We start from the raw sequence: 26,471 nt of genomic DNA on the forward strand, positions 1-26,471 counted from the left end.
CCCAAAACAAGCACAAGCTAAAGATGGCTGTAATACACGCCTGACAGAGCATCACCAGAGAAGACACCCAGCAACTGGTGATGTCCATGAATTGCAGACTTCAAGCAGTCATTGCATGGAAAGGATATGCAACAAAATACTAAACATGACTACTTTCATTTACATGACTACTTTCATTTACATTTACATAATGTGTCCCAAACATTATGGTGCCCTGAAATGGGGGGGGGGGGGGGGGGGGGAAACCATGTATAAACACTGCTGTAATTTCTACATGGTGAAACCAAAATGCATAAAAATGCCCTTTATTAAAATCTGACAATGTGCACTTTAACCACATGTGATTTTTTTCTATTACCAATCTCAAATTGTGGAGTAGATGCAAATAAATAAATGATGGGTCTTTGTCCCAAACATTATAGAGGGCACTGTATAGTATGATTGTACTCGTGCAAGGCATGATTTACCTAGATAGCATGCAAAACAAAGCTTTTCACTGTACCTCAGCTTTATGTGACATTAATAAACCATTAGCAATACAATGATACCCGTTTCTCTGTAGTTTACTTTCAGTTCTAAAGAAAGTCAAAGTAGCAATCTAGATAATGTTTAAAAAGTATGTATTGTGGAAAGATGCCATGTTATTTCTTCAAGTACACACAGTATGCAGTATATAATGGTAAAGAGCTTTATTTATAATTTCCACACAGATTATCAACTGCCGTATTATTTTTATCAAACTTTATACAATGCTACTTGCCTCTTGTGACCATCATGAGCATGAAAATAGATTATGTGAACTTTTCCAAATTTATATATACACACACACATACTCACGCACGCATACACATAGAAAGACTGACAGACTCCGCAACAGGATAAATAAAGCAAACCATAGCCAGAGAACAATGTATTTTGCATTTTGCTATGTTTTACAATAACCTCCTGTCATGGGGCCATGCTGGTGAAAAACAAGGATTACAAACCAAAAAAATCCAATTTACTGGCAATCATACTATCAAAAATTCCATCCAAAGTCTTTTGCTCAACAGATTAGCAATATTTCCAAGTCATCAGACTATACAGTATTTACAAGCAGGTGACCACAACAGGGACACTGAAGACTCAGCTTTATTAATGTCCTTGCAATAGGTAACGGCAGTGATGGGATTACAAGTTGAAGATCACCAAAATGTCGAGTGTCAAAGTGCTGAACTTTTGAAGACTGCAACGTAACATAAACACAATTAAAAAATGCACATTTGTTGAATACAGGACAGAAGGAACTACATCAGTTTTCAGTACTACCGATATACATATAATCTTAACTTCAACCATGCCCACATAAACAGACAGGACAATTACTGTAGTATCATTGAATGTACCAACAATTCTCTTTGAGTTTTGAATAGTGGTCAACATTTAGTTGAGTTAACTATTCGCCCACACTGGTGGAATAAAATCGTTATAATAATGGAAAACAATTATAAAACCATTAATAAATGTAACAAGATAATAGCAACATAGTTTAACAACTATCTACTGTTGCTAGTATTTTCCTGCTTAGGCATCTGGTTCCCTTATGTCTACTTGAAGTGCTTTTGGATGTTTCTTTACCAGCAAATGTAATTAGTTATCCTTTAACTAGACTGTATGAAACTATAATCACAGCACGGAAAAGGTTCACCCAATACATTGCTTCTGCAACGTACAGAAGTTAACTAGTCAGCATAATGGACAAGATCATGCTGCTGCCTAACAGCAGAAAGCCTCTGCTACAATTATAAGTAAGATATTGGAAGTCAGGACTAAAAAGCCTCTACTTACAGAGTAATAATTGGTATGTTGAAATTTAAATAAAAATAAAGAGTGTTGCATCATTGATGGTTTCTCAGATTTTATAATGGAAACACACTGCTTTGCATCACCCACCTCTCCTTAGATGCAAGTATTGGGTTTCATTTTTCCTTACAACACTCAATGAGCTGAATAATCTTCCTTGATGCTAGCTCCCACATTATTCCCCTCATACCCCATCCCTCCCCTTACTAGACGAACAACAAATCAAGTTTTGATTCACACTGCAAATAAGCCAAAATGAATTCATGATAGTATAATTTAAAATTAAGTAAAAACTCTTCAATCTTAATATCTTCAGCAAGAAATCATTTTTTAAAAAAAGCTGGGAATGATGAAGTCCTTTAAAGTATAGAATATATTAAAATGACTGACTATATACAAAACATTGTACTTAGTCATTGTCTTTCCCAGTAACTGGATTAACTAACTATTCACCTTTAACATCAGGTGTTGAAACACTGAATTCTGTGCATGGATCAGAGTTTCATTCAGACTGACTCCCTTAAAGTTAACACAAAAATAGACTTTTCTGACTATACTTCCAGCATACTTTTAGCTTCTAATACTCCATACAGGATATTCTGGCCAGCTACCCAAGCAGGTATTTTTAAGTATTGCTGGTATGGATAATGTATAACAAAACACATTTATCTGAATAAGCCCAAACCATCAAATGTTATCTGTGCTTTATTCTCAGGAGTGCTACATTCTATATATTCTGAATACCAAGACTACAGAAGATACTAAAAATAAAAAATTAAAACACACATGCCTTAATCAATCACAGCATGCCTTCAGATTGTCAAAATATTACATGACCCTATGCACGTTAACAAAAGGATCAACAATTTTAATACCTTTAAAAAGGTGAACACTTCACAAAACAGCAAATTTTGTAGATTGTTTAAAAAAACTTAACAGCTGTAGAAATCTAAGTCTGAACATTTAAGCTTCAAACGAGTCATTTGTTAGCACAAAAACTTGTAGAAAAGTTTGCAATAAACTACTGATTGAACAACAGCCAAGGCAAACAAGCTCCCTGAAAAATACTCTTTCACTAACGTGCCACCAACTGTGGTGTCAATGTCAACGCACATCCACAAGTTACAAGAGACTAAAAAGTAGCTAAACATATCTGAAGGAGATATGCATTCACTTTTACTTCAGATTAATAATAAAATATGTACTGGAAAAATGTCCGGATATTTCCAGTTTAAAACACTTCGATGTAAGGTGGTCACACTTTGGCGGCAACAGCCCAGAGCCAACGGCTCCGAAGCCAACTCCTGACTCAAGATTAATTGCACCATTTCTAGCCCGGTTGGCCAAAAAACCAATTATATATTAGTTTTGCACTCGACAGGCATTAATTGTCACAAGGTCCTATGCTGAATGCAGCTCTGCTTTCCTGAACTGGAAAAAACAGCGTTGGGAACTTCAAACTTTTCAGCAAAGAATGCAAGAGTCAAATGGCATTCAGAAAGCCACATGCCTGACTGCAAATAACTCATAGCTTTTGACTCTTCCTCTTCCCTTCAGGGGGCCAGAATTTATCTGACTATATAGAAGGAAATATGGTATAATTTGGAGTGCAGGAAAAGATATCCAGACTAATATTTCTATTTACATTGCCAGCTTTGAATTATCTTTGATAAAAACATTTTTATTATTATACAAAGTTACTTTTTTTGAAAACAAAAAAAATCCATATTCTGGTGAAGATTTTGAAATTTACTACCCTGTGAACATAATTTAACTGTAAGAGAATATTCCATTTATCTGTCACAAGATTATTTCTGTCAGAGAACATTTAAACATTTGATTTTTTTTTCAGTAACTTGATGAGATTGTTATCCATCAATGCAGCATTTCAGACTTTGATTCCAAAATATCTTCCCAGATGCCAACTTGACAAGGCATCTAATATTGGCAGCTTTTTTATTAAAGTATAAAGTATAACATTGTTAGAGGATTCAGGTCTCTAGACATTGTTCAAAAGTTGTACCACGGCTTCTTCCAAAGTACTTGACAGCCATGTGAAATAAGAAATGTGTGGTTTAATGTGCTTGTAATTAATTGAAGGCTCACAGACTTGTCCAAAACTTTTGATAAACAAATAATGTAATGTTGACCTATTTTAAATAAATGTTCAGAGTCTGGAAGAAAAGCTCCAAGAATCATTTGACCCAGGTCCAGGCACTTTCTCCAAAAGTACATAAGTTTAACTACCAGGGCTAACTTAGCTATAAAGGATATGAGGTCCTTCCTCTGGAGAACCTCTCTTGTGCAGATCTTCTCTCACGCCAAGGATTCCATTTACATCTGAGCCATTTGTCTTTTGCTCTTCTATAATTTCATCATCCTTGTTCATGAGTCCAGCCAAGTGTCCAAGGGGGAACGCACTGTCACAGTTCTGTGTGGAGGAGACCTGTGAAATGACTGGCATCTGCACTGCTGAGCTATTATCAAAACCATTGTCTCCGATGTCATAGTGAGCAAGGGCTTCTTCTTGCTCCTGTTTCAGGTAATCTGGCACTATGAAGTCACTGGAAAACAAGCAATTATTACATTTTAGCATGTGTTCTAACAGTTTCTTTCAATACCCAAATACAAATTATTGCTAACTATAGATAAACTTCGAATGAGAATCGACTTTAAATAGAGGTAGCCTCAGTAGATCAGTCTTTAATAGACAACACCAAAATATAAACTCAATTCATATTTTACAGTCTGATCTCTAATTCCATAAATGACTGATGATTGGGATTTGGGTGTGGTACCTTGCCTGGCCAAACATAATCATTGAGGCAGCAATATTTCATTTCCCATCTTAATATTCCAAGCTTACGAACTGTTAAAAAACAATTTTTAATTTTATGCTTTTTAAGTGTCAATGATTTATCCTTGGAAACATTCATTCTTTATAAATAACATGTTTTAAAATAAAGTTGAAAATCAAAAAAATGATTACATTTTAGAAGATGGAACATTGTACTATCGTGTGATAATTAGGTTACTGTACTAATAACCTAGTGAATCCAAGTTTCAGGCTTAATTAAAACAAGCTAAACCCACCCACACAACTCAATTTGCACTTTGACTTTAAATGTGCAAATGACCAACAAAAAAAAACCACTCTGGGATTTTAAGCTGATGCTGGAATTCTACTCGGTTGGTTAGTAACAAATATTTTGTCCTTAGGTATGAGTTTTATTCACTCAACAACTACTGCATCTTATGTTGTGAAGGTTAAGTTGGTTGTGTTGGTTAAGCTACTGGGCTAGCAGGCAAAGTTTAGGACCACTGATCCAGGGATGCAGCTGTGAACTCCACCGCGGCAGCTGCATTGTGTGAGTGGCAGTGGGGGAGTAGATTTTAAATTTAATCAATGAAATAAAATCAGGAATTTATGGAAAAAAGCTAATTTCGATAGTGTTGCCAAATGAATTACTGAATTGTTACAAAACCCACCTGTTTTAATACTGTCCTTCAGGCGAGAAAATATGCCTTTCTTACCTTCTCTGGTCTACATGATTCCACATTTATTAATGTGGTTAGTTGTCTCCTCAGTTCAGGGGCAACCAGGAATGGACAATAAATGCTGGGCCATGATCGAATTGAAAGAAAAACAATAAAAAATCCTGGAGCATTCCAAGAATTTACCCAGATTTTAATACAGCTGTCCCTAAATGTTACCTATCCATGTTCTCCAGAGATGCTACCTGAACCACTGAGTTACTCCAGCACTTTGTGTCTTTTTAAAAATAATAAGGAATTGTTTAACTCTACTCGTTCCTTCACCTAACCGAAGAGTTAAGAATTGCTATTCAGAGAACACACAGCAGAAATTCAAATTGAAATAGTTTTGAAATAAAAACGATTATGACTGGTTTTAATCTCCAGAAGCATAGCCCGACAATAGCAAGCAATGCTGAAAAATAGAACAAGCCGAACTCTGTAAGCTATTACAATTTCTAAATGGATTTGAAATTGGTTTCAGTGAGGCAGTGTTACTTAGGCTGTCAAGATCTACACTTTCAGGGAGTCTATTTAAATATAAAACTTGTGTATTTTAACCCATTGAAATATTCTATAGCATTCTATTTATACCTAGATATAAGAAAGAAAAACAGATGAACACAAAATAGTGAGAATTGTATAAATGAAGCTGTTAAAATTCAAAAAGAAAATAATTTCTGCAGCAAAACGCAAAGTACTGGAGCAACTCAGCAGGTCAGATAATATCCTTGGAGGAATGGGCAGGCGACGTTTCGATTCATGACCCTTCTTCAGCTCAGGGGTCCATTCCCTCCAAAGCTGCTGTCTGATGCAGTGTGTTCCTCCAGCTCTGCAGTTTCTCATGTCTCTATAATTTCTACAGTAGTGTCTACAGCATTGGTCTCCTTACTAAATCTATTCATTTGTAATTTAAGCAGTTTAGAGGTGGTTTACTGGACAGCGCAGGGTGTTTTTTGCGGAAAGGTTGGACAGGTTAGGCTGTGTTCTGGAGTTTAGAAGACTGAGTATTTGGTTGCTCCACACAAGATCCCGAGGATAATTGACAAGGAGGATCCAACGAGATTTATTAGTTCGCTGAACATCTCCGCTCAGTCCGTCTTAACCAACCTGATCTCCCAGTTGCTCCGCACTTCAACACCCACTTCATTCCCAATCTGACCTTTCTGTCCTGGGCCTCCTCCATTGTCAGAGTGAGGCCCAATGCAAATTGGAGGAACAGCACCCCATATTTCGCTTGGGTAGCTTACACCCCAGCGGTATGAACATTGACTTCGCCAACTTCAAATAGCCCTTGCTTTCCCTCTCTATCCCATCCCCCATCCCAGTTCTCCCACCAGTCTTACTGTCTCCAACTACATTCTACCTTTGTCCCGCCCACTCCCGACATCAGTCTGAAGGGTCTCACCCCGAAACGTCACCCATTCCTTTTCTCCAGAGATGCTGCCTGTCCCAGTGTTACTCCAGCATTTTGTGTGTCTACCTGAGATTTATTAATGACCATCTTAAATTTGTGGTACCTAATTTTGAACTCAATACTAATGGAAATATCTTCTGTCTATCTCTGCTAAACATACCTATCATCTCAAACCTTTAGTGATTCATGTCTATTATTGTCACATGCAGCGTTCATGACTTTTACCTGTTTTATCAAGTGCAAGTTACTCTCGGAATAACAAATTCAAGCCACAGAATGTGGCTTTTTTTCTTTAAAGCAAATATTTAACTGGGAGGCAGGCCTCACCTGCTCTGGAAATAGGAAGCTAATTCCGACGCTTCATGGTTCAGACTCCTCAGGTGCACAATTAGGTTTCCAGAATTAGTAAACATGGCGCCGCATGTTTTGCACTCATAGATCCTTGGCTTTCGGATAATGTGCCTTGAAACGCGCATATGGTGCTTATATTCCCCGAAGGAAGTAAAGGTTGCACTGCAAATCTGGCATCGGAAACATCGCTTTCCTTCATGCTTCAGACGATGCATCTTTAAGGAGTATGCTCTTGTGAACTTTTTCCCACATCTGTCGCATTGAAAGGGTTTGATACCTGCAAAACAAAAAATCTCAAATGTTCCAAAACAGCAATATCCAATTTATTTATGAAAGATGAAACTACACTTCATTCTCTAATTTCCTAACAGGCTACACAAACTACTTAACTCAGTGCACAAATATAAAGTCAGTAACTAAATTCTGGTTAATGTATAGATCAGAGAAATTTCCAGACTGCAGTACAAACAATCCACATGCTGAACATCAAGAATGCATTATGGTCGATTGTTATAGGCCACAGTTGTCAACAAATCTCTTCTAAATATGATTAAGACTAGAAACTGCAGTTTTCAAAACAAATAGCTTGGCTCCAAATGGTTTACTAACCCACAAATAAATGATGATCCTTTTAAATGAGTCAAGTGCAAAGCTGGCCCATTATCTGCACAAATATGCACTACAATCTGAATAAAACTGACTACACATTCTGCAGCCCAAGGTGCTATGCAGGGGACCTGTTCTGTTTGTATCAGTGCTCTTAGTATTCTGTAGCTTTAGAGAGAACTCCAATGGGGCAGACTACAGATGAAAGCTGATGATCGTCATTGTGCATTTGGGATATTGGCGATATTCATGAGATATTAAAGGGAGTTAATGGATGGGCAGTTAGAGGAATCCAGCTCCAAGCTGTGTGCACCTTTCCCCATCTTTTCCAGAGTGGAAATAATAATTAGTTCCATGCCAACACATGCAGATAAAACGTTTTGACAACATTGAATGACAGGTCAGAGTTCCCAATGCAACAAAGGCAAAATCACCCATTTTTTTTGCACGTGGGACTGGAAGCTCTGAGTGCTGCTATCATATTCTCAATTCCACACTTTAATGCTGTCATGACTTTCCAGGGATCGGTCAAATAGGTATATTTATTAGTTAGTATTTACTGTCCATCTCTAATTGCCCCAGCAGAGTTCAGAAAGCAGAGGAAGTAATTAAGAGATTTGCAATGACAATGGACAGGTGCATGGATAGGAAAGGTTTAGAGGAATATGGATCAATGTAGACAAATGGGACCTGCTTAGATGGGCACTTTGTTGGCATGGATGAGTTAGACTGATGGGCCTGTTTCCATGCTGTATGACTCCGTCTCTCGGAGGGCATTTAAACTATGAATCATTTTGTCAAGTCTGGAGTCACACTTAGGCTGGACTAAATTGGATTTCCCCTCCTGGAAGAAGTCAGTCAACAGATAGGATTTTACAACTTGTAATAGAAACAAGGAACCTCAGATGCTGATTTACCAAGGAAGGGCACAGAGTGCCGGAGTAACTCAGCGGGTCAGGCAGCATCATTGGAGAAAAAGGACGGGTGACATTTCAAGTCGGGACAGATGCACAGATCCAGTGACTAGTGGAGTTCCGCAGGAGTTGGTGTTGGGGCCGCTACTCTGGTGCTTTATAATCTGGCCGCAACTCTTCACGTTGCATATGAATGATTTGGTTGAGGGGATTTAAGGCTTTGTGGCCAAGTTTGCAAATGATACGAAAATAGGTGGAGGAACAGGTAGAGCAGAGAAAGCAGGGACTCAAGAAGGACTTGGACAGGTTGGGAGAGTGTGCAGAGAAGTGGCAGATGGAATATAGCGTAGCAAAGTGTGGAGTCATGCATTTTGGTAGTGGGAATAAAGGCATAGACTATTTTCCAAATGGGGAAAGAATCCAGAAATCGGAGGTGCAAAGGGTCCTGGAAGTACTGGTGCAGGATTCCCAAAACATTAATCTACAAGTCGAATTGGTAGTAAAGGCGACAAACGCAATGCTAGCATTTATTTCAAGAGGGCAAGAACACAGAAACAGGGATGTAATACTGATGCTCTATCAGGCACTGGTCAGGCCACATTTGGAGTATTGTGAGCAATTTTGGGCACCATATCCAAGGAAGGATATGCTGGCCCTGGAGAGGGTCCAGAAGAGATTTACAAGAATTATCTGAGGAATGAATGGGTTAGCATATGATGAGCGTTTGACGGCACTGGGCCTGTACTCAGGGCCTGGAATTTAGCAGAATGAGGGGAGACCTCATTGAAATGTACCAAATAGTGAAAGGCTTGGATAGAATGGATGTGGAGAGGATGTTTCCACTAGTGGGAGAGAGTCTAGGACTCGAGGTCATAGTCATAGAACTAAAGGACGTTCCTTTAAGAAGAAATGAGGAGGGTGGTGAATCTGCAGAATTATTTGCTACAGAAGGATGTGGAGGCCAAGTTAATGGATATTTTTAAGGCAGAGACAGATTCTTGATTCGTGCAGGTGTCAGGGTGATGGGGAGAAGGCAGGAGAATGGGCTTAGGAGGGAGAGATAGATCAGCAATGATTGAGGATGGAGTAAATTTGATGGGCTGAATGGCCTAATTCTGCTCCTATCACATGACCTTATGGCCCACTGAGTTACTCCAGCATTTTGTGTCATTTTTTACAACAAATAAATGATGATTTAAATAATTTAGGTGCTTGGCTTGGTCTTGCTGAGCAATCCCTTTTGCCCGGGATTGATCCAGATGAACTACAGGGTAGACATATTAACATCATATATATGCACATTACTTGTTGTGTTGGTGTGTTATGATGGGCTAGGAAATCGGATCATTTACTAAGCACATTACAATATGGCAGTAGCATTTAATGAGCTACTTTACTCAAAAATCTACTCTTCCGGCTCACAAAAAAAGCATGCAATATACAAATGAATTTCTCAATCAATATTTAATATGAACAAAAATTATAGCTGTTAGCATTTAGGACCAATTGTTTTCACTCTAAATGGATTTTTAGTAAAAGCAAACTTGCACACTTGCTTTGCCAGCTTTTTCCTACCCTCAAACATTAATCAAACGCCTGGCTGCAATCCAGGGGAAAAAAACAGGCCAGCTGCCATGTATCTTAACCCAGTTTACTAAATAAATGAGATATGGATTTATTTTGTAACGGCTGGAATACATATTACACATAACTATATCTCAGCTAAACTGCACTCCAGATTGCTATGAAAATTCGACAATTAAACTAATTCCCTTTTATTTTTCCTTCCGAAAACAATTTCCTGGAAAAGGAGTAGGATCACGGTTAAAAGTTCAACACACGTGATACATTTGCAAACAGACAACAAAACTAATTTACTAATAACTGCCAATATTACTGGGCATGCTCACAGTCAATTAAGCTGCAGTTATTGATTCACAGCCATTTTGGCTACAGAATTGGAAATTGTCACATTTCATTAAATTTATAATTATGAATAGAAAAGATTCTTCCACATAGTTTCCACAAGAAAATCAGCTATTACATTATGTCAGGAATACAAACGCTATGTACTGAAAGCATGACAGCTAAACACCATTTAACTAAAATTTTGAAAATGTGTACACAACTTTTGAAAGTTACCTTCAATTACGAGTAAAATATTAACTCAGTACAAATCTAGTGTGCAACAAATACACAATTTTGTTCAGATACAGAAGTCGCCCAACCGACACAACAGGGATAACAGTGACAGAACAAATTTGTTATTTTGGAAAAAAATGAATAATGTCAAGAGAAAGCTTCAAGGATGCACACTGCTGTGCCATAATTTGCTTAAATGCATTTACTAGCACAGCACAATATTACACACAGTAGTTTCCCCATGCCTTGCACAGTTTGTTGAAAAGGAAACAAGAATCAAAGCAAGTTTCCCCCAAATGAGGCATGGTTAAAAATAAATCTTGGTACAAAATCAAATGCTTATAACAAAATTTGATGGTAGTGCACAGAAATCTTCACAAAGTCAATTAAGTCTTTGGTATTGGAACTGAATAATTTACTCAATTTTTTTTAAGTGATTAATACAAAATCTTTTAACTGATTAGGGAACCACTATTATTCTCAAATGCCTTGCACATTAATTTTCACTTGGGATGTGACGATTTTCATATAAGTTGAAAGCATGTAATTCTATAATCTTTCTTACTATAATCTTGAAGAACCTTCTGGTTGTACAACAGGCAGTACTGGCTTTGCTCGATGGGTTAACACTTTATAATTAACATGTATCCATTAGTTTTGGTGCAAAACTATAATTGAGAGCAGGCCAACTACCTGCTCTGTCATTTGCACTATTGACTTGCCCGTTAAGAGTTGTTTAAAATTGTTCTCTCCCTGGTGCCACAGCTTAAATTGGGAAATTGGTAACCGAACCCTACCGTTTATCATTAGGATGTCGATGTCCATCATATTCCAACATGGTTTATTATCTAATAACTTGAATGATACACTGGACTTCATATACTAGAGTTAGATGCACTTTGTGAAACAATGTTCTGTCTGAAGATAACACTTGGCAAGAAATATTAAATATGAAATATTTTAAAGGTGGTCTCCTCTGAAACCTTAAGAGAATGTGACATGTTATATCCAATACCCTCAAAAAGTGCACTCCACCCATTAGTTTTGGTATCAGTGGCCCCAGTTTCCAAATCGTATTTCACAAACTACAGGCTGTATATAATTTTACAAATTCTGCTGTTTAGTCATTAAAGTTATAAAAAGAAATCACAATACTTATTTAACCTCAGAATTACTAGTAAAGTTTTCTCCAGGATCTCCTTTTGTAGCAAAATCAGCAAAATACATCTCACAAATAATAAACCGTGTGCTGGATAGTTATGAATCAAATACAACTAGATCAATATAAAAACTTAAAACAACTGAGGGAAACCGCATACTGTTGTATCGTCTTCTATCATGGCTTATGTGCCAGAACAGACCTCAAAGCATTGGCTACCTCGGCACTAACATCATGCTTTGAATGCACTATTTTCAGTACTAGATCCTCCACATTTCAGAAATATTTCTATAAAAGTTATACCACTCAAGTTTACACATTAGTTCCAATTCTCTTCAAAACATGTGTCTGTCGCAATTTTTAGACTTAATTTTTTGCATGTTTTTGCGTATGATCACATGTGCAGTTAATTAAGCAACACAAAGAAAATTGTACAAGTTACAAGAATCACATCTTTTTTTTAAAAGCAGATAATGCTTGCACATAAACACTCACCTGAGTGAATAAGCATGTGTTGTTTGAGGTTCTGGATGCGTGTGAACCTGGCACCACATGTAGGGCACTGGAAAGGCTTATTTGGGCCATTTGGACTGGGTCTTTCTGTGCCACTTGTGGAAGGGTTTATATAGAGCTGATAGGAGTACTGCCCATTCTCTAACCTAGAGAAATCAAAGAAAATCAATGTAAAAGTGTAACCATTCAATAGAAAAATGATCAAACCATTGTCTTAACAAAATACTAAACATTTCAAAGTTCAATAGTTGGCTAATGTAGCAACCTATCTAACCAATGATAAATAACCTCTGCAATATGGAAATTGAATCTACTAAAAACATGCCACGGTCAATCACATGAAACATTAACTGTGTTTCTTTTTCTGCAGATGCCCAGTTGTATTTGCAGTATTTTCCTTTTGTATTTAAAATTTCCCGCTTCGTCAGTGTTTAGCTGTGGTGTGTATGTGAAATGTGTTACAAAATATATCAAATCAATTAGAATGCAGAATTTAATATACATTGAAACTTAATTATCTCTAATTAGTTTACTCTCCATTGTACAAAAGCAGCTTATCTTGAGAAAGGTAACTGGATAACGAGGAACCAAGTTTTATCGAACTGAAATCAGCTGTTAATTACTAATATTCAAACTTTACACACTTGGCATAACTTCGCATGTGTAATAGCCTAAATCAGCTATCCTTGGAATGTTTTACCTCCACAGTACATTAGTGACAATTTGGGTGTTAACTGAAATCCCAAGTAAAATGCAACATGCACTACCAAAGAGAACACACGTGCCATCTGCATGCAGCAGTTCAACCACATCTGATCAGTCATCACACTGAAACCTTAGCTCTGCTTTTCTGTCAATTGATGCTGCCTGACCTGCTTAGTATTTTCAGCATTTCCCTTTTATTTCGGAATTCCAGAGCTTTGAGTTTGTGCAACATCATTAAAAGTGGCCTCTTAGTCAGTCTCCTTCTGTTCACATCAGTTCACCCAAAATGTTACTGCCTTTATCCCGTGCTGTACAAGATCTCACTTAACCCTTCGCCCTTCACTCCCAGTCCAGATTGGCACTTTGGGTACTGGTACAACTTGAAGTTAAAATCTCTGCCTCGAGTTTAAATGCCCAAGATGCATGTACAGGCTCACAAATCTGAACCATATTTCTATAAATTCTCTATTTCGTCCACACCTTCTTGTCCACCCTTTTGCCTCTTCTTCGCACTATTAATAAACGTACATCAGTTGTACTCTGGATCATTCCCTAAATTAGTGATTTTTTTTTCATTCCAAACCTAATGATTACTAGTATTTTTAAATATGTCCATCATTTGTAGATTACTTTAATGATCTACAAGCATTTGTCAATCAACAGATGAACACCACTAAGCAATTATCCTCCACTTAAGAAATGTCTGAATTGCTTTATCACCTTTCCAAAAGCAAGTACAATTTTCTGTTCTGCAGGGTTAGGAGCATGTTAAACACAGCATTCCTCAAAAAACAGTTTATTGTGTGTATTTGGAAAAGACTGCAAGATGTACCCATAGTACTTTCATCATGTAATACTCAAGTTATACAATACACAATGTATTTTCAGCAATACTACGCAAGATTCTTTAGTACAAATGTTCGATCATCATTTGTTAAAATAAGGATAATACATCAGCTCTTTTGTCAGCCTTCTTGTTGGTTTTGGAATTTGAGTTGCATTACAGTGAGCAAGGAAATGGCTTTAATTTGCCACATTAAATCTCCACAGGGGCAGTAGCAACGAAGCAAGCAAAGACTTCTGTCTTGCAAGTGCAGATGACAGTTATAAAACATTTCCAAATGAATGTCATAAAATTGATTTTCAGACAGAGCTTCTCCATAATGGTCAACTGTATTTTTTTAAACCGCAAACTGCTACTTCATCTCATCATACTGCTCTGCAGTCACTTTGATCTCATTTACTGTATGTACAAAGTCTACCTACCTATCATCATCATCTGGGTGGTTGTTGGCATTGGAAGTACCTTGAAGTGTTGGTAGCCCTTCTGTAACTCCTTCATCTACTGAACCTGTTCAGAGTAAAAGAAATGACACTAAACATTTAATACGGCAATAACTTAAGTGAACCGTTGTACTTTCATTCTGCATTGAAAGCAACGATTGTTTAAAAGTCAACACACTTTGTAATTGAGACTTTACACTGTGCCTATTTGATAATAATCCTCTAAAGCAGACCATGACAGATCAATACACTTTAAGATCAACCAATTATAAAAAGAAAGCAATATTCAAAATGTGAATCTTGCAATGGTAATAGTGGCAATTTTGGAGCCACGGAATGCTCATAGAGTCTAGAATCCATGACAATCAGCAGCCGTAGAGAAACATGACTTCACAACCAGAAAATACAAACTGGATTGATGAAAATGGTCAGGGAGATCCTGGGATTAATAGTATTAAACTCAAATCATTCTTTGATTGACTTCTGAAGCTTGAGATCCACCAAATACTTGACCTGGAAAAAACTAGGGCTGGCAACTAGCTGTTTAACATTGACTAATTCACAAGGGCTAACAAGGAAATCTACCGTTCAAACACCAAAGATTCACCTCATCCAGAGCCAAGAATGAAGGTGAGCTTACAGGACAGGCAGTCAGTGTCAGATGGAAGGTACATTTCAAAGATATCCACAATTAAAAATCTATTTTCAATACTGATGTCCATCACACAGCCCACCATTAGTCTCAATGCTTGCACTGCCCCAACCCCAGCAAGGATGTAAAAAAGCTAAATGGCAAGTAAAAAATAAAGCCTCTAGAGCAGACAAAATCCCTGCTGAAAACATGTCAAGAAAAAACCTTTTGTTCAAATTCGTATCCCCATCTGGGAAGAGGTGAGGATGCTTGAGAAATTCAGGGACCTCAAGAAAGGAGTAAAATCTGATTGCAATAACTTCCAAACACTTTCCCATGAGATCTGGAGTCTTCCACATGAAAAGTCATTGCATGGATTCACTTCCCAGTGGCCAAGATGCCACTCATCTAGTTGTAAGACGAGTTCCATCTGTTGACAGGAACAACAGACATGATCATCACCGCAACACAAAACCCAGGAAAAATATAAGGCAGCAAATCACCTGGCTTTAAGCAACTGTACAAAACACTTTGATTCTTGCCAGAATACAGAGGTTATGGAGAACCCTCCTCAAGTTTAGCTGTCATCAGAAACTTTCTACCATCCAATTCTGCTACAATGACATACAGCTGTGATTCTAACCATCAGGTCCACCACAACCCCATTCCCAGTAGAATTGAGGTAAAGCAAGACTGTGCCATCTTACTAATTATTCTCCTTGCTGCAACACTGCACCTCATCTCCAACATGTTTCTTGACATAATAGGACTCAATATATGGTCATTTCAATGGTATGGGACAAAGTGAAATTATTTACCTTTCAACCTCTTTACTCCAAAACCAAGATTACTCCAGATTTGGTTGTTGGTTTACAGAATGCCAATGATTCAAGTTCAAAAGCCGAGATACAAATCATCTCTAAGCCTTTCACTGAAGCGTACATGGGACTGAGCCTCATAGCAAAGTCAAGAAAATAAAGGTGCTCTCCAAACCTGACCCATTGGACAATATTGCATCCCTCCCCACCCACAACAAACAAAATCAACAATGACAACCTTACAAAACTTTGATTTGTTTGTGTACTTCAGGACCCACTTCTCTGGCACACTTCACTACTTAAATTCTTCATTTACTAATTTCATCAACTCCAGTGTGCCACACAGACCTGCAAACTAAGGAAACCACCTCAAATTTAACAAAAACACTCATGAGCCGCTAAACAGCAATGATCTCCACATCTTGTATGCTTCAGCGACAGTCAATAATAGACACCACAAAGCACTGCAGATGTACCAAGAATCTTCAAATTAATTGGCGTGATAGTCATTTCACCTAGAATCCACTGTGATTGAGGCTCTGATTACATGATCACTTTAGGTTTAAGTTAATTATAGTCACATGTACTGGGGTACAGTGAAAAGCTTTGTTTTGCATGCTATCCAAATAGATCAGATATACTACACATAGATACAATCAGTTTAAACTCAAATTCAATAGGTAGAGCAAAGGAGAAGATAGCATGTAGAGAGTAGTTCTCAGCATTGAAGTGCATCAGTTCCTTAGAAAAAATCCAATCTCCTCAATGTGGTAGAGGTGAATTGAACAGAGCCCTAGCTTATGGAAGGACTGGCTAGAAGCCCAATAGTGAGCTTCTGATAATGGACTTCAAATTTCTCTACCTTCTGCCAGACAGGAGCAGAGAGGAGGAGGAATGACTGGGGTAGGACGAGTCTTTGAATATGTTGGCTGTTTATCCGAGGAAACGTAGTTTAGATGGAGTCAATAGTGGGAAGTTTAGTCTGTGTGATGGACTCGGCTACATCCACAACTCTCTACAATTTCTTGAGGTCTTGGGCAGAACTATTGCTAAACAAAGGTGTGATGCAACCCGACAGTAAGCTTTCGGTGATGCATCTGCAGAAATTTGTAAGAGTCACTGGAGACATGCTGAATTTCCTCAATCTTCACAGGAAGTAGAGGAATTGGTGTGCCTCCTTGGCTGTCGCATCAATGTGGCTGGGCCATGCCAGATTGTTGGTAATATTAACACCAAGGAACCTGAAGCTCTCAACCATTTCCACATCCGCACCATTGATGCTGAATGGAACATATACTCCACCATGCTTCCTGTAGTCAATAACTAGCTCCTTCATCTTGCTAACATTGAGGGAGAAGTTATTGTCCTGACACCATGTTACTAAGTATTCTATCTCCTTTCTATATTTCATCTTGACATTGTTCGCGTTTTGGCCCACCACAGTGGTGCCGTCTACAAACATGTAGATGAAATTAGAGCCGAATATGGCCGTACAGTTGAGAGTGTAAAGGGAGTATAGCAGGGGACTGACATTATATCTGACACCAGGCTCCCGAAATAAACACACTTACTTTGAGTTCTGTCACAGCAAGTAATTTCAGGAGTAAATTACTTAAAGTATATTCTAAAAAACCCCAATAAAACTGTAAAATCCATATGGACTCAAGGGAATTCTTGGCCCACAAGTGAACTAAATGGTGAAGGAGCATCTGGGAAAGAACTAAGCTTCCCAATCTCCAGGATGGGAAAATGTAGTGGGCATGTGCGAATGGGAGGAATGCAGAACATTCCGTATGACAGTCAAATGCCCCATTAAGTACTACCTGCCAATCGCACATAGGACTCTTTGGCCATTTGAGTAATGGTGGAATGGTTGAAGTTATCTTCAACCCCAAGAGGCTGGCTTAGATGGATAATACCTGCTTTCTAGGAAAAGATAAGGGGAACTTTAAGTGACAGACATTGTGGAATAGGAAATTATAAAATATTTCGAGGTACACACAATGATGGCAAGAAAATACAAAATATAACGTGAATAATAATTATTAATGGATTGCTTTTTGTTTCGAAAAATAATGAGATGACATACATAAGAATTACCTCCCTTCAACCAGTAGAGGAGGGTTATGAGTTATACTTTACCAAACTAATCAAGGCAGATGTAGTTCAGTTAAGTGCAATTTGCAGCTTTTCAAAAACACAAAAATTAAACAATTGTCTAATTGGGACTAAAGCGGAGAGCAATCTGTTCAACGCAGGACTAATTATTGACCTTAAAATGCTAACACAGGAATTATCAACATTATACATCAAGGAGCTTGGTGTCAATTAATCAATTACCAGTTCAACTCAGTAGTAACATTTTGGCAGCTACTTTCCAAATGCCATTTAAATAATAATAAAGTAATGCTGTTTGATGATTTTTAAAAAACAAAATAATTGTTAAGAATGAGGTGAAAACATGAAATAGGGCAGTGCTGATGTTGTCCTGGCAGTCACTGCTTAAAATGTGGGAAGTAGGGCCAAACAGTAACTGTGGATTGATAAGCACCTGCAGCATGACCCACTTTCTCAGAGAGCTGACAGCATTGCGATGAAAACAAAGGGCTGACTTGTCACTCCAGCTGACTCGAAGGAAGACTAGATCAGCTTAACTACAATTATTGAAAGAAAACTTATACTCAAAAATAAAATAATATCATTCAACATGCAAATTACTGTTATTCCTTCCTAAATAACCACAGCTAATTATTGTTAATTCATACGAGCTGTTTTCTGGCTAGTCACTTGAACTACGGCTATAATATGACAATTTGATGCTATGGAGATTTTGCATTGAGTTATTACACTGGTTTACGAAAGCTAATACATGTGGATAACAGCAGTATATGGTTCAGTAATACCTACCGATTGAGGAAGATTGGGGACTAATCAATAAATCCTCCTGAGCCTGCTCACTCCCTGGTACGGTTTGATGGTCACTAAGTGAACTCTGTGAAGCACTGACAGGTTGTGATATAACTTCGTGACCTTCGTCATCACTTAGCCTTTCAACTTTGATCCTTACATCGTCTTCTATTATGGGGGGTGATGTTGCTTTTGTACTCTCCCAGGCAGTGTATTCAGATACTCTTCCTGTAACCTCGGTGGCTATGGGGTGTTCCACAATCCGAACGCTTTCTGTTGCTTTTACCTTCTCACTGTGAGTCCGGCGATCAGCACCCACCGGATATGTCCACTGAAATGACAGCGATGAGTCCACAGACTGCTGGGTCCGATTGTCCGAGAAAGTCACCGATGGGTTCACTACATGTGAACTGTTGGGTTGTACAGCAGATTCTGTGGGACTCTCTGGGGACATCATTGTGAAGTTCTTTCTTTTTCTGCGGGATTCCCTGGGCTTACTTTTCTCAACAGAACTGCATTCTGATGATACTGGAGATAGACTGTCATCATGGGACTGAATGATGCAAGCACCACTGTTCTCTTGAGGGAGTGGAAGAACAGGTCCTGACGGATTGCTGGTTGTATTCCATAGGATACTTGATTTCATGAACTCTGAACAGGTATTTGCTACATGGAACATCTGCATATAGCTTGCAGCAGCCAGGACATCAATAATGTTCTCTGTATTTATGGCAAGTGTAGCTGTATATGCATACTCCAGCAATGGAGAAAATCCACTGACAGTAACATGATTCAAATCCAAAATGCACTCATCTGGATCCGATTGATTTACAAGTTTTGCCCTAAAGAATTCACTGCAAGCAGCAAGAACCACTTTGTGGGCCCTGAAGATCTTGTCCTGGACTCGAATTGTCACGTCGCAGAAGTGTCCTTCATTGCGCAGTTTGTTTAACTTTCCCAGAAGTTCTTGACCATGGACCGGAGAATTGTGTGTAAAAGTCTTTAGACCCATTTCATTCCCCTCAGTGTTCAAATGTTGAAGTACCTGAAGGAAAGACATTTGCATTTTATTTTGAGTTTTCAAGTTCAGTAGTCTCCTGCACATTAACTAGTCTGCTGGCCATCAATACAACCCCTACATTAAAAAGTTAGTGCGAGGCAAACTAGTCAGTTCCATGAAGATAGACACAAAAAGCTGGAGTAACTCAGCACGTCAGAAAAGGAATAGGTGACATTTCGTGCCAAGATCCTATTTGCAAGCAAGTTTCATTATTGTATCGTATATTAATTTATTTAAAAACACCTAAGTTAACATAGTTATCTTTTTAATTGCAATTTAATCTCATTAAACTTGATTATAAAGGATTGGTCTACACAGCACAAAAAGAACACAACAATGTGCTATTATACTTTGTTTTATTTTCAACAAATTTTAGCTCAGACTTTCAGAATTATTCATGTTCCCATTACATTTTAGTAGAAAGTTTTCACAACTTGTGTTTTTTCTTTAGCCAACTATTTTAAGAATGCAGCAACCCTTTATTCCATACCACCTGCTATTACCTGTGCTATTTAGTAACCACACACTTACAGATGCTTGATTAATTCCTGGATATTGTAGTGGCGCAGAAGAGAGAGCCAAGGAACATAAATAGATGTAAATCGCAACTATAGATATTGGAAACATTAATCAAATCATTTTGTATGTGTTGTAATTTTTTGCTACATACATTTAGCGTTTAAGCTATGCCATTTTAACTGTAAAATCCAGATGCTGCAAGGAAACCAATTGTTATCCTGATATACATTTTGAATACAATACACTCGAAACTTCAGTCAAGCGAGATTGAGTTATGGTTGTTTATAGGTATGTTGATATCACTAATAGAAAATGTTGAGAGTTGTTACCAGAAATTACACAGGCAATCAGAAATGATTTACTGAATCCAAAATCCTCACGCTGTGCTAAAATTGTGTTCTATTACAATTCCTTCTGAACATTATTTTTATAATCTTGGATTAGAAGCTGAGTGAACGTGACTTTTTAACATTTATCTTCAAAGCTTCTGGAAGCATAATCACTTCGACAATTCCAAAGTAATGGCTATAATGTTATGATTGCACAAGGCAGCTGGTTCAGTCATTTTATTACTTTAATAAACAATTTTAGCTAAAATGTTATTTTGTGTGGTACCAAGGCTTTTAAGTGTTTGATGGTGGTAGATCACCCAAAGAAACAGGAGCAAATCAAGAGTGGAATGAATTAAAGGCCCTGCTTTTTGAACAAATACAACAACTCAGGTCTTCACTAAACCATTCAAGCTTTCACTTCATTGTTTTGTACACCTGTTTACTTGCTTATGGTTTTAAATGAGCAGATTGCTTAAAATCTACTTGGTGTGACGTGGGAAAAATCATGATCCTGGGTATTCAGAGGCCATTTGGACCCTCTAGTCTGTGTTCTCTCTTTCAGAGCTGTTCTTCACTATCACCTCTGATTTCTTCGTGTCTGTCACGAACATTTAACCTCCACATTCCACAGCATCAGAGGTGTGACAGCATTGCCCAAACTCATACATCTTCTTGTACAGCAACCCAATTAATTTCCTACTCCCTCACACCTAGAATGCAACCAACCCCTGCAAATTTGCTCCATGCAGCAGCCTCTCTAACTTTCCTTTGAAAGCTTTTGATCGCATTTCCCACACTGTGCAACCCCAAATTACTTTGGACAATTCAGAGCAGCACGTAGCTACTTAATAAGAATGTCGAACTTGAACTCAGAATTGACAGACACTGATTCCGTGGGAAGGACTGCAATGTACAACCTGAGGGGGGTCTCAAGATTCAATGGATATTTATTGTTACAGATGCAATTAAACATTACGAAGGTATCACAAAATGCTGGAGTAACTCAGCAGGTCAGGCAGCATCTCTGGAACGAAGGAATGGGTGACGTTTCAGGTCGAGCCCCTTTTTCAGACTGATCCGTCTGAAGAAGGTCTCGACCCAAAACATCACCCATTCCTTCTCTCCAGAGATGCTGCCTGACCTGCTGAGTTACTCCAGCATTTTGTGATACCTTCGATTTGTACCAGCATCTGCAGTTATTTTCCTACACAATTAAACATTACATTAATTTTGCATGAATGCCAGTGCAGCCCAGTCCATGTTACAAAAGACAAAGCATAGCAAGATCCCAATAACAGTTGCCAAACACTAACTCCCCCTCCCGTTCCCACACTGACCTTTCTGTCCTGGGCCTCCGCCACTGTCAGAGTGAGATCCAACACAAATTGGAGGAACAACACCTCATATTTCACTTGAGCAGCTTACAATCCAGCAGTATTCCTCTAACTTCAAGTAACCCTTGCTTTCCCTCTCTCTCTCCATCCCTCCCCACCCTAGTTCTCCAACTAGTTTCACTGTCTTCCTGATTAACACTATTGTCTGTATGCCTCGTTGTCACCTTCCCCTCAGCCAACAGTGAACCATTCGACATTTCCTTTGATCATTATCTGTCATTTTCATACCTTACCCATCCATGTCTCTAATCTCCCTCACTCCCAATCTGAAGGGTCTTGACCTGAAATGTCACCCATTCCTTCTCTCCAGAGATACTGCCTGTCCCGCTGAGTTACTCCAGCATTTTGAGTTTACCTTCGATGGAAACCGGCATCTGCACTTCCTCCCTACACATTCTGTATGATTTCTTGAAACAGTTTTGCATGCAAAATCACTCATTAATGTCAACGTTTCAATGAACTCTTGTTGTCAGCCAACTAATTAATGTACGTGATCAGTCAGGATGTAAATCCAGCATGACTTAAGATAAACAACATTTTCATATCCTGGAAATATTTGGTGTGTAGCAGCATCTGTAGTCCCCTACCCACCCCACCACCACCACCCCTACCCACACCTCCTACCCACCACCACCCCTACCCACTCCCACCCACCACCACCCCCCCTACCCACCACCACCCCCCCCTACCCACCACCACCCCCCCCCTACCCACCACCACCCCCCCCTACCCACCACCACCCCCCCTACCCACCACCACCCCCCTACCCACACCCCCTACCCACCCCTACCCACACCCCCTACCCACCCCCACCGCCACCCCCACCCAAGATCCCACAACACAAGGGGCGGGCCATGAGCTGTGAGGGTAGAGATGCCGAGCGAGTAGCAGGGAAAGACACCCCGGCCTGGGATCGACCCTGACGGCGGTAAGGAGAGATGAGGGGAAGGGGGGAGGACGCTCTTCCAGGCCGGGGCCCAAGCATAGCTAGGTAGCACGGCGACCGCGGCCTTTGTTTACGCGAGGACCCGGAGGTGCGGGGCACGGACGGGGGGGGGGGAGGGGACGTAGGCCCGGCGTTTGGGGTCCGGCTGAGAGGAGAAGGGGGCGGTGGAGTGCTGGCTTACCGTGTGTGGGTGTGTGTGAGGGGGGGGGGGGGGGGTGTGAGGCGACGGCTCGCTCCTCCCGTGTGGGTCTCTCCCGCTCCGCGCCCACCTGCCCGCGCTGCCGTTTGTTTTGTTCCCAGCCTGCCCCGCGCCCCGGCACTGTCACTCACGCCCAGGAGGCGGGAACCAAGGGGGACAATACCGCCTGCTGATTGGCGGCTTCGGCTGTCATTTACCTGGCCCTGGGGAAGGCGGGACCTGAAGATCCGCCCGGTGATTGGCTGCTGCTGTGTGGGGGGGGAGAGGGGAGGGCGGGATCTGAGGACTGTACCGTTGATTGGTCAATCGCAAGGCCAGAGAGGGCGGGACCTGATCAGATACTGGGCGATTGGCAGTTGCTGCCGTCACTCCCTGCCAGGGAGGGCGGGACCAGAGCGACAGCCAATGATTGGTAGCTGGGGCCGTCAGTCAATGCCAGGAAGGGCGGGGCCTGTTGCTGCGCTGTCACCTTCATTCAAGGGCGGGGCCAGGCAGATGCTCCTCCTCCCCAGCCAACTCCTGGCAATCACGGCCCAGGGGCGTGGACTGCAGGTGAGCCTCAAGTTTAGTTCAGTTTAAATAAATTCAGTTTAGTTTAGTTCAGATTAGTTTAGTTTGGATTAGATTAGTTTAGTTTAGATTAGTTTAGATTAATTCAGTTTAGTTTAGATTAATTCAGTTTAGTCTAGATTAGTTTAGTTTAGATTAGTTCAGTTTAGTTTAGATAAGTTCAGTTTAGTTTAGATTAGTTCAGTTTAGTTTAGTTCAGATTAGTTAAGTCTAGATTAGATCAGTTTTGTTTAGATTAGTTTAGTTTAGATTAATTCAGTTTAGTTTAGATTAATTCAGTTTAGTCTAGATTAGTTCAGTTTAGTTTAGATTAGTTCAGTTTAGTTTAGTTCAGATTAGTTTAGATTAGATCAGTTTAGTTTAGATCAGTTTAGTTTAGTTTAGATTAATTCAGTATAGTTTAGATTAGTTCAGTTTAGTTTAGATTAGTTCAGTTTAGTTTAGATTAGTTCAGTTTATTTAGTTTAGTTTAAATTAATTTAGTTTAATTCAATTTAGTTTAGAGATACAGCGTAGAAACAGTCCCTTCGGCCCACCGAGTCCGCAACAACCCCCTTTACAAGCTAGGAACAATTTACACTAACACCAAGCCAATTAGTCTTAAGAAGGGTCTCGACCTGAAAAACTACCCATTCCTTTTCTCCAATAACGCTGTCTGACCCGCTGAGTTACTCCAGCCTTTTTGTATCTATCTCCAATTCTCTCCAGCCTCTCCCTGTAGCTGAAGGTTCCTCTAAACCAGGCAGCATTCTGGTAAACCTCCTCGATACCCTCTCCAAAGTTAAATTTGCTTCTGTAAACTGTAAATTGTTCCCAGCGTGCAGGATAGTGGTCGTGTGTGGTGTAATTGCTTCTCTGTGTGGACTCTGTGGCCTAAAGGGCCTGTTTCCATGCTGTATCTCTAAATTCAAATGACAAACTTTTTTTTATTGATATATTCATTTTATTTTTATCATCTACAGGGTAAAGATCCCTCATAGATTTTATTAATCCTATTGTTTCTCTAGCATTTCATATAATTATCTTTTGAAAAACAATTTTATTAATATTTCAATATAATAGCAGTCTTTAATGCAGATACACATATTTATTGTCCTTTTCCCTGCACTGTGTGTAAACCAGCATCTGCAATTTTGTGTTTCTCAATACGGACAGAGGATGTTTTCAGAATTCCATTTCAGGTCAGGCAGCATCTGAGGAGAGAAGGAATGGGTGACGTTTCGGGTCGACTGAAACGTCACCCATTCCTTCTCTCCTCAGATGTTGCCTGACCTGTTGAGTTACTCCAGCATTTTGTGAATAAATACCTTCGATTTGTACCAGCATCTGCAGTTATTTTCTTACAGCTCCGGGCCTCACTAACCTGCAACGGGAAGGGTCTCGACCCGATACGTCACTCATTCCTTCTCTCCTGAGATGCTGCCTGACCTGCTGAGTTACTCCAGCATTTTGTGAATAAATACCTTCGATTTTGTACCAGCATCTGCAGTTATTTTCTTACACTTTTCAGAATTCCATCATATTTCTATTGAGCTAAACTAGCTGGAGGAGGTGTTTACTGTGTGGAGAACAGGTCTGGCCTGCTTGCTTTTTTTGTTCAATGAAGAGAAAAAATATGTTTTTGTCAACATACTGGAACATCTCAAATTGGTTTTCCACATTAATTCATCGTTGTGTTAATATTAAAACAAAATCAAAGGGCTGTAAATCAGAAATGAAAAAAAAGAAGAAATAATTGCTATTATATATGCAATAATGGGCCAAACACAGTCAGTGGGACGAGTGTAGGTGGGACATGTTGGTTGGCATGTGCAAGTTGGGCCGAAGGGCCTGTTTCCAGGCTGTATGACAAGGGTCTCGACCCGAAACGTCACCCATTCCTTCTCTCCAGAGATGTTGCCTGCCTGAGTTACTCCAGCATTTTGTGTCTATCTTCGGTTTAAACCAGCATCTGCAGTTCCTTCCTACACATTGACTCTGTTACAAGGGAACAGGTTCAAGGATCTGACTTGTAGAATAGAAAAAGGCTCACTCGTCTTTTTAATTACAAATCAAATTTATTGGCAAGAGAGAACAAAATCAATACTTGTCTCGGTATGCACGGAGCCCGTTTTACAGGAGCACACCTCCCTCCCTCTCTGCTTCCGTTCACGGTGCTGATCATGACCCAGCCCGTCAGTGAACCCTTCTCGTACAAGAACTAACTCATGGTTTACCAGCGCCTGTCTTTATACCAGCAGAAATCAGCCATTGAAATAGCTGCCGTTAAGTCCTGGCCAATGGTGTCACTTCCAAATTCAAACTGGAACCAGTGGCAGGGGCCTGCAACCGAGTGAGCCCCCCCCCTCCCCCCCCCCCCCCCCCGTGGAAACAAAGCGCTACCGGCCGCAGACTTGTTGTGCAAAGCTTTAAACATAGCGCTACTGGCTTGGCATGCAAAGCTTTAAATAATCGGTCACAGCGCCATCAGCCATTGAACACAGTGCTACCAGCCACAGTACTATCAGGCTTTAAACATAGTGCTACCGGCCCAGCACTATCAGGCTTTATATATAGCGCTATCATCCATGGACTGTTCGCGCAAAACTCTTATTACACTGTCTGATTCCATATTGAATTAATCTTGCA

The 26,471-nt window shown here is 39.6% G+C and overlaps 1 protein-coding gene across 1 annotated transcript; it reads right to left on the minus strand.

The window, feature by feature from the left end:
• Positions 1-707: 707 nt before the first annotated feature.
• zbtb44 (zinc finger and BTB domain containing 44) lies at positions 708-23,377 on the minus strand. Its single transcript, XM_078426683.1, has 6 exons — positions 23,256-23,377; positions 18,824-19,868; positions 14,450-14,534; positions 12,461-12,624; positions 7,121-7,421; positions 708-4,406 (listed from the first exon to the last, which is right to left on the minus strand). The coding sequence occupies exons 2-6, from the start codon at positions 19,833-19,835 to the stop codon at positions 4,100-4,102; spliced, it is 1,869 nt and encodes a 622-aa protein (XP_078282809.1). The 5' UTR covers positions 19,836-19,868; positions 23,256-23,377; the 3' UTR covers positions 708-4,099.
• Positions 23,378-26,471: the final 3,094 nt, after the last annotated feature.

This window comes from Rhinoraja longicauda, chromosome 32, assembly GCF_053455715.1.
Source record: "Rhinoraja longicauda isolate Sanriku21f chromosome 32, sRhiLon1.1, whole genome shotgun sequence".
Lineage (NCBI taxonomy): Eukaryota > Metazoa > Chordata > Chondrichthyes > Rajiformes > Arhynchobatidae > Rhinoraja > Rhinoraja longicauda.

Coding starts and splice junctions, on each gene's coding strand:
- zbtb44 (XM_078426683.1), bottom strand. CDS start 19,835: ATGGGTCTAAAGACTTTTACACACAATTCTCCGGTCCATGGTCAAGAA. Junction 14,535..18,823: donor TCCCCAATCTTCCTCAATCG/GTAGGTATTACT, acceptor TACTCTGAACAG/GTTCAGTAGATGAAGGAGTT. Junction 4,407..7,120: donor GCTTCCTATTTCCAGAGCAG/GTGAGGCCTGCC, acceptor CTTGTTTTCCAG/TGACTTCATAGTGCCAGATT.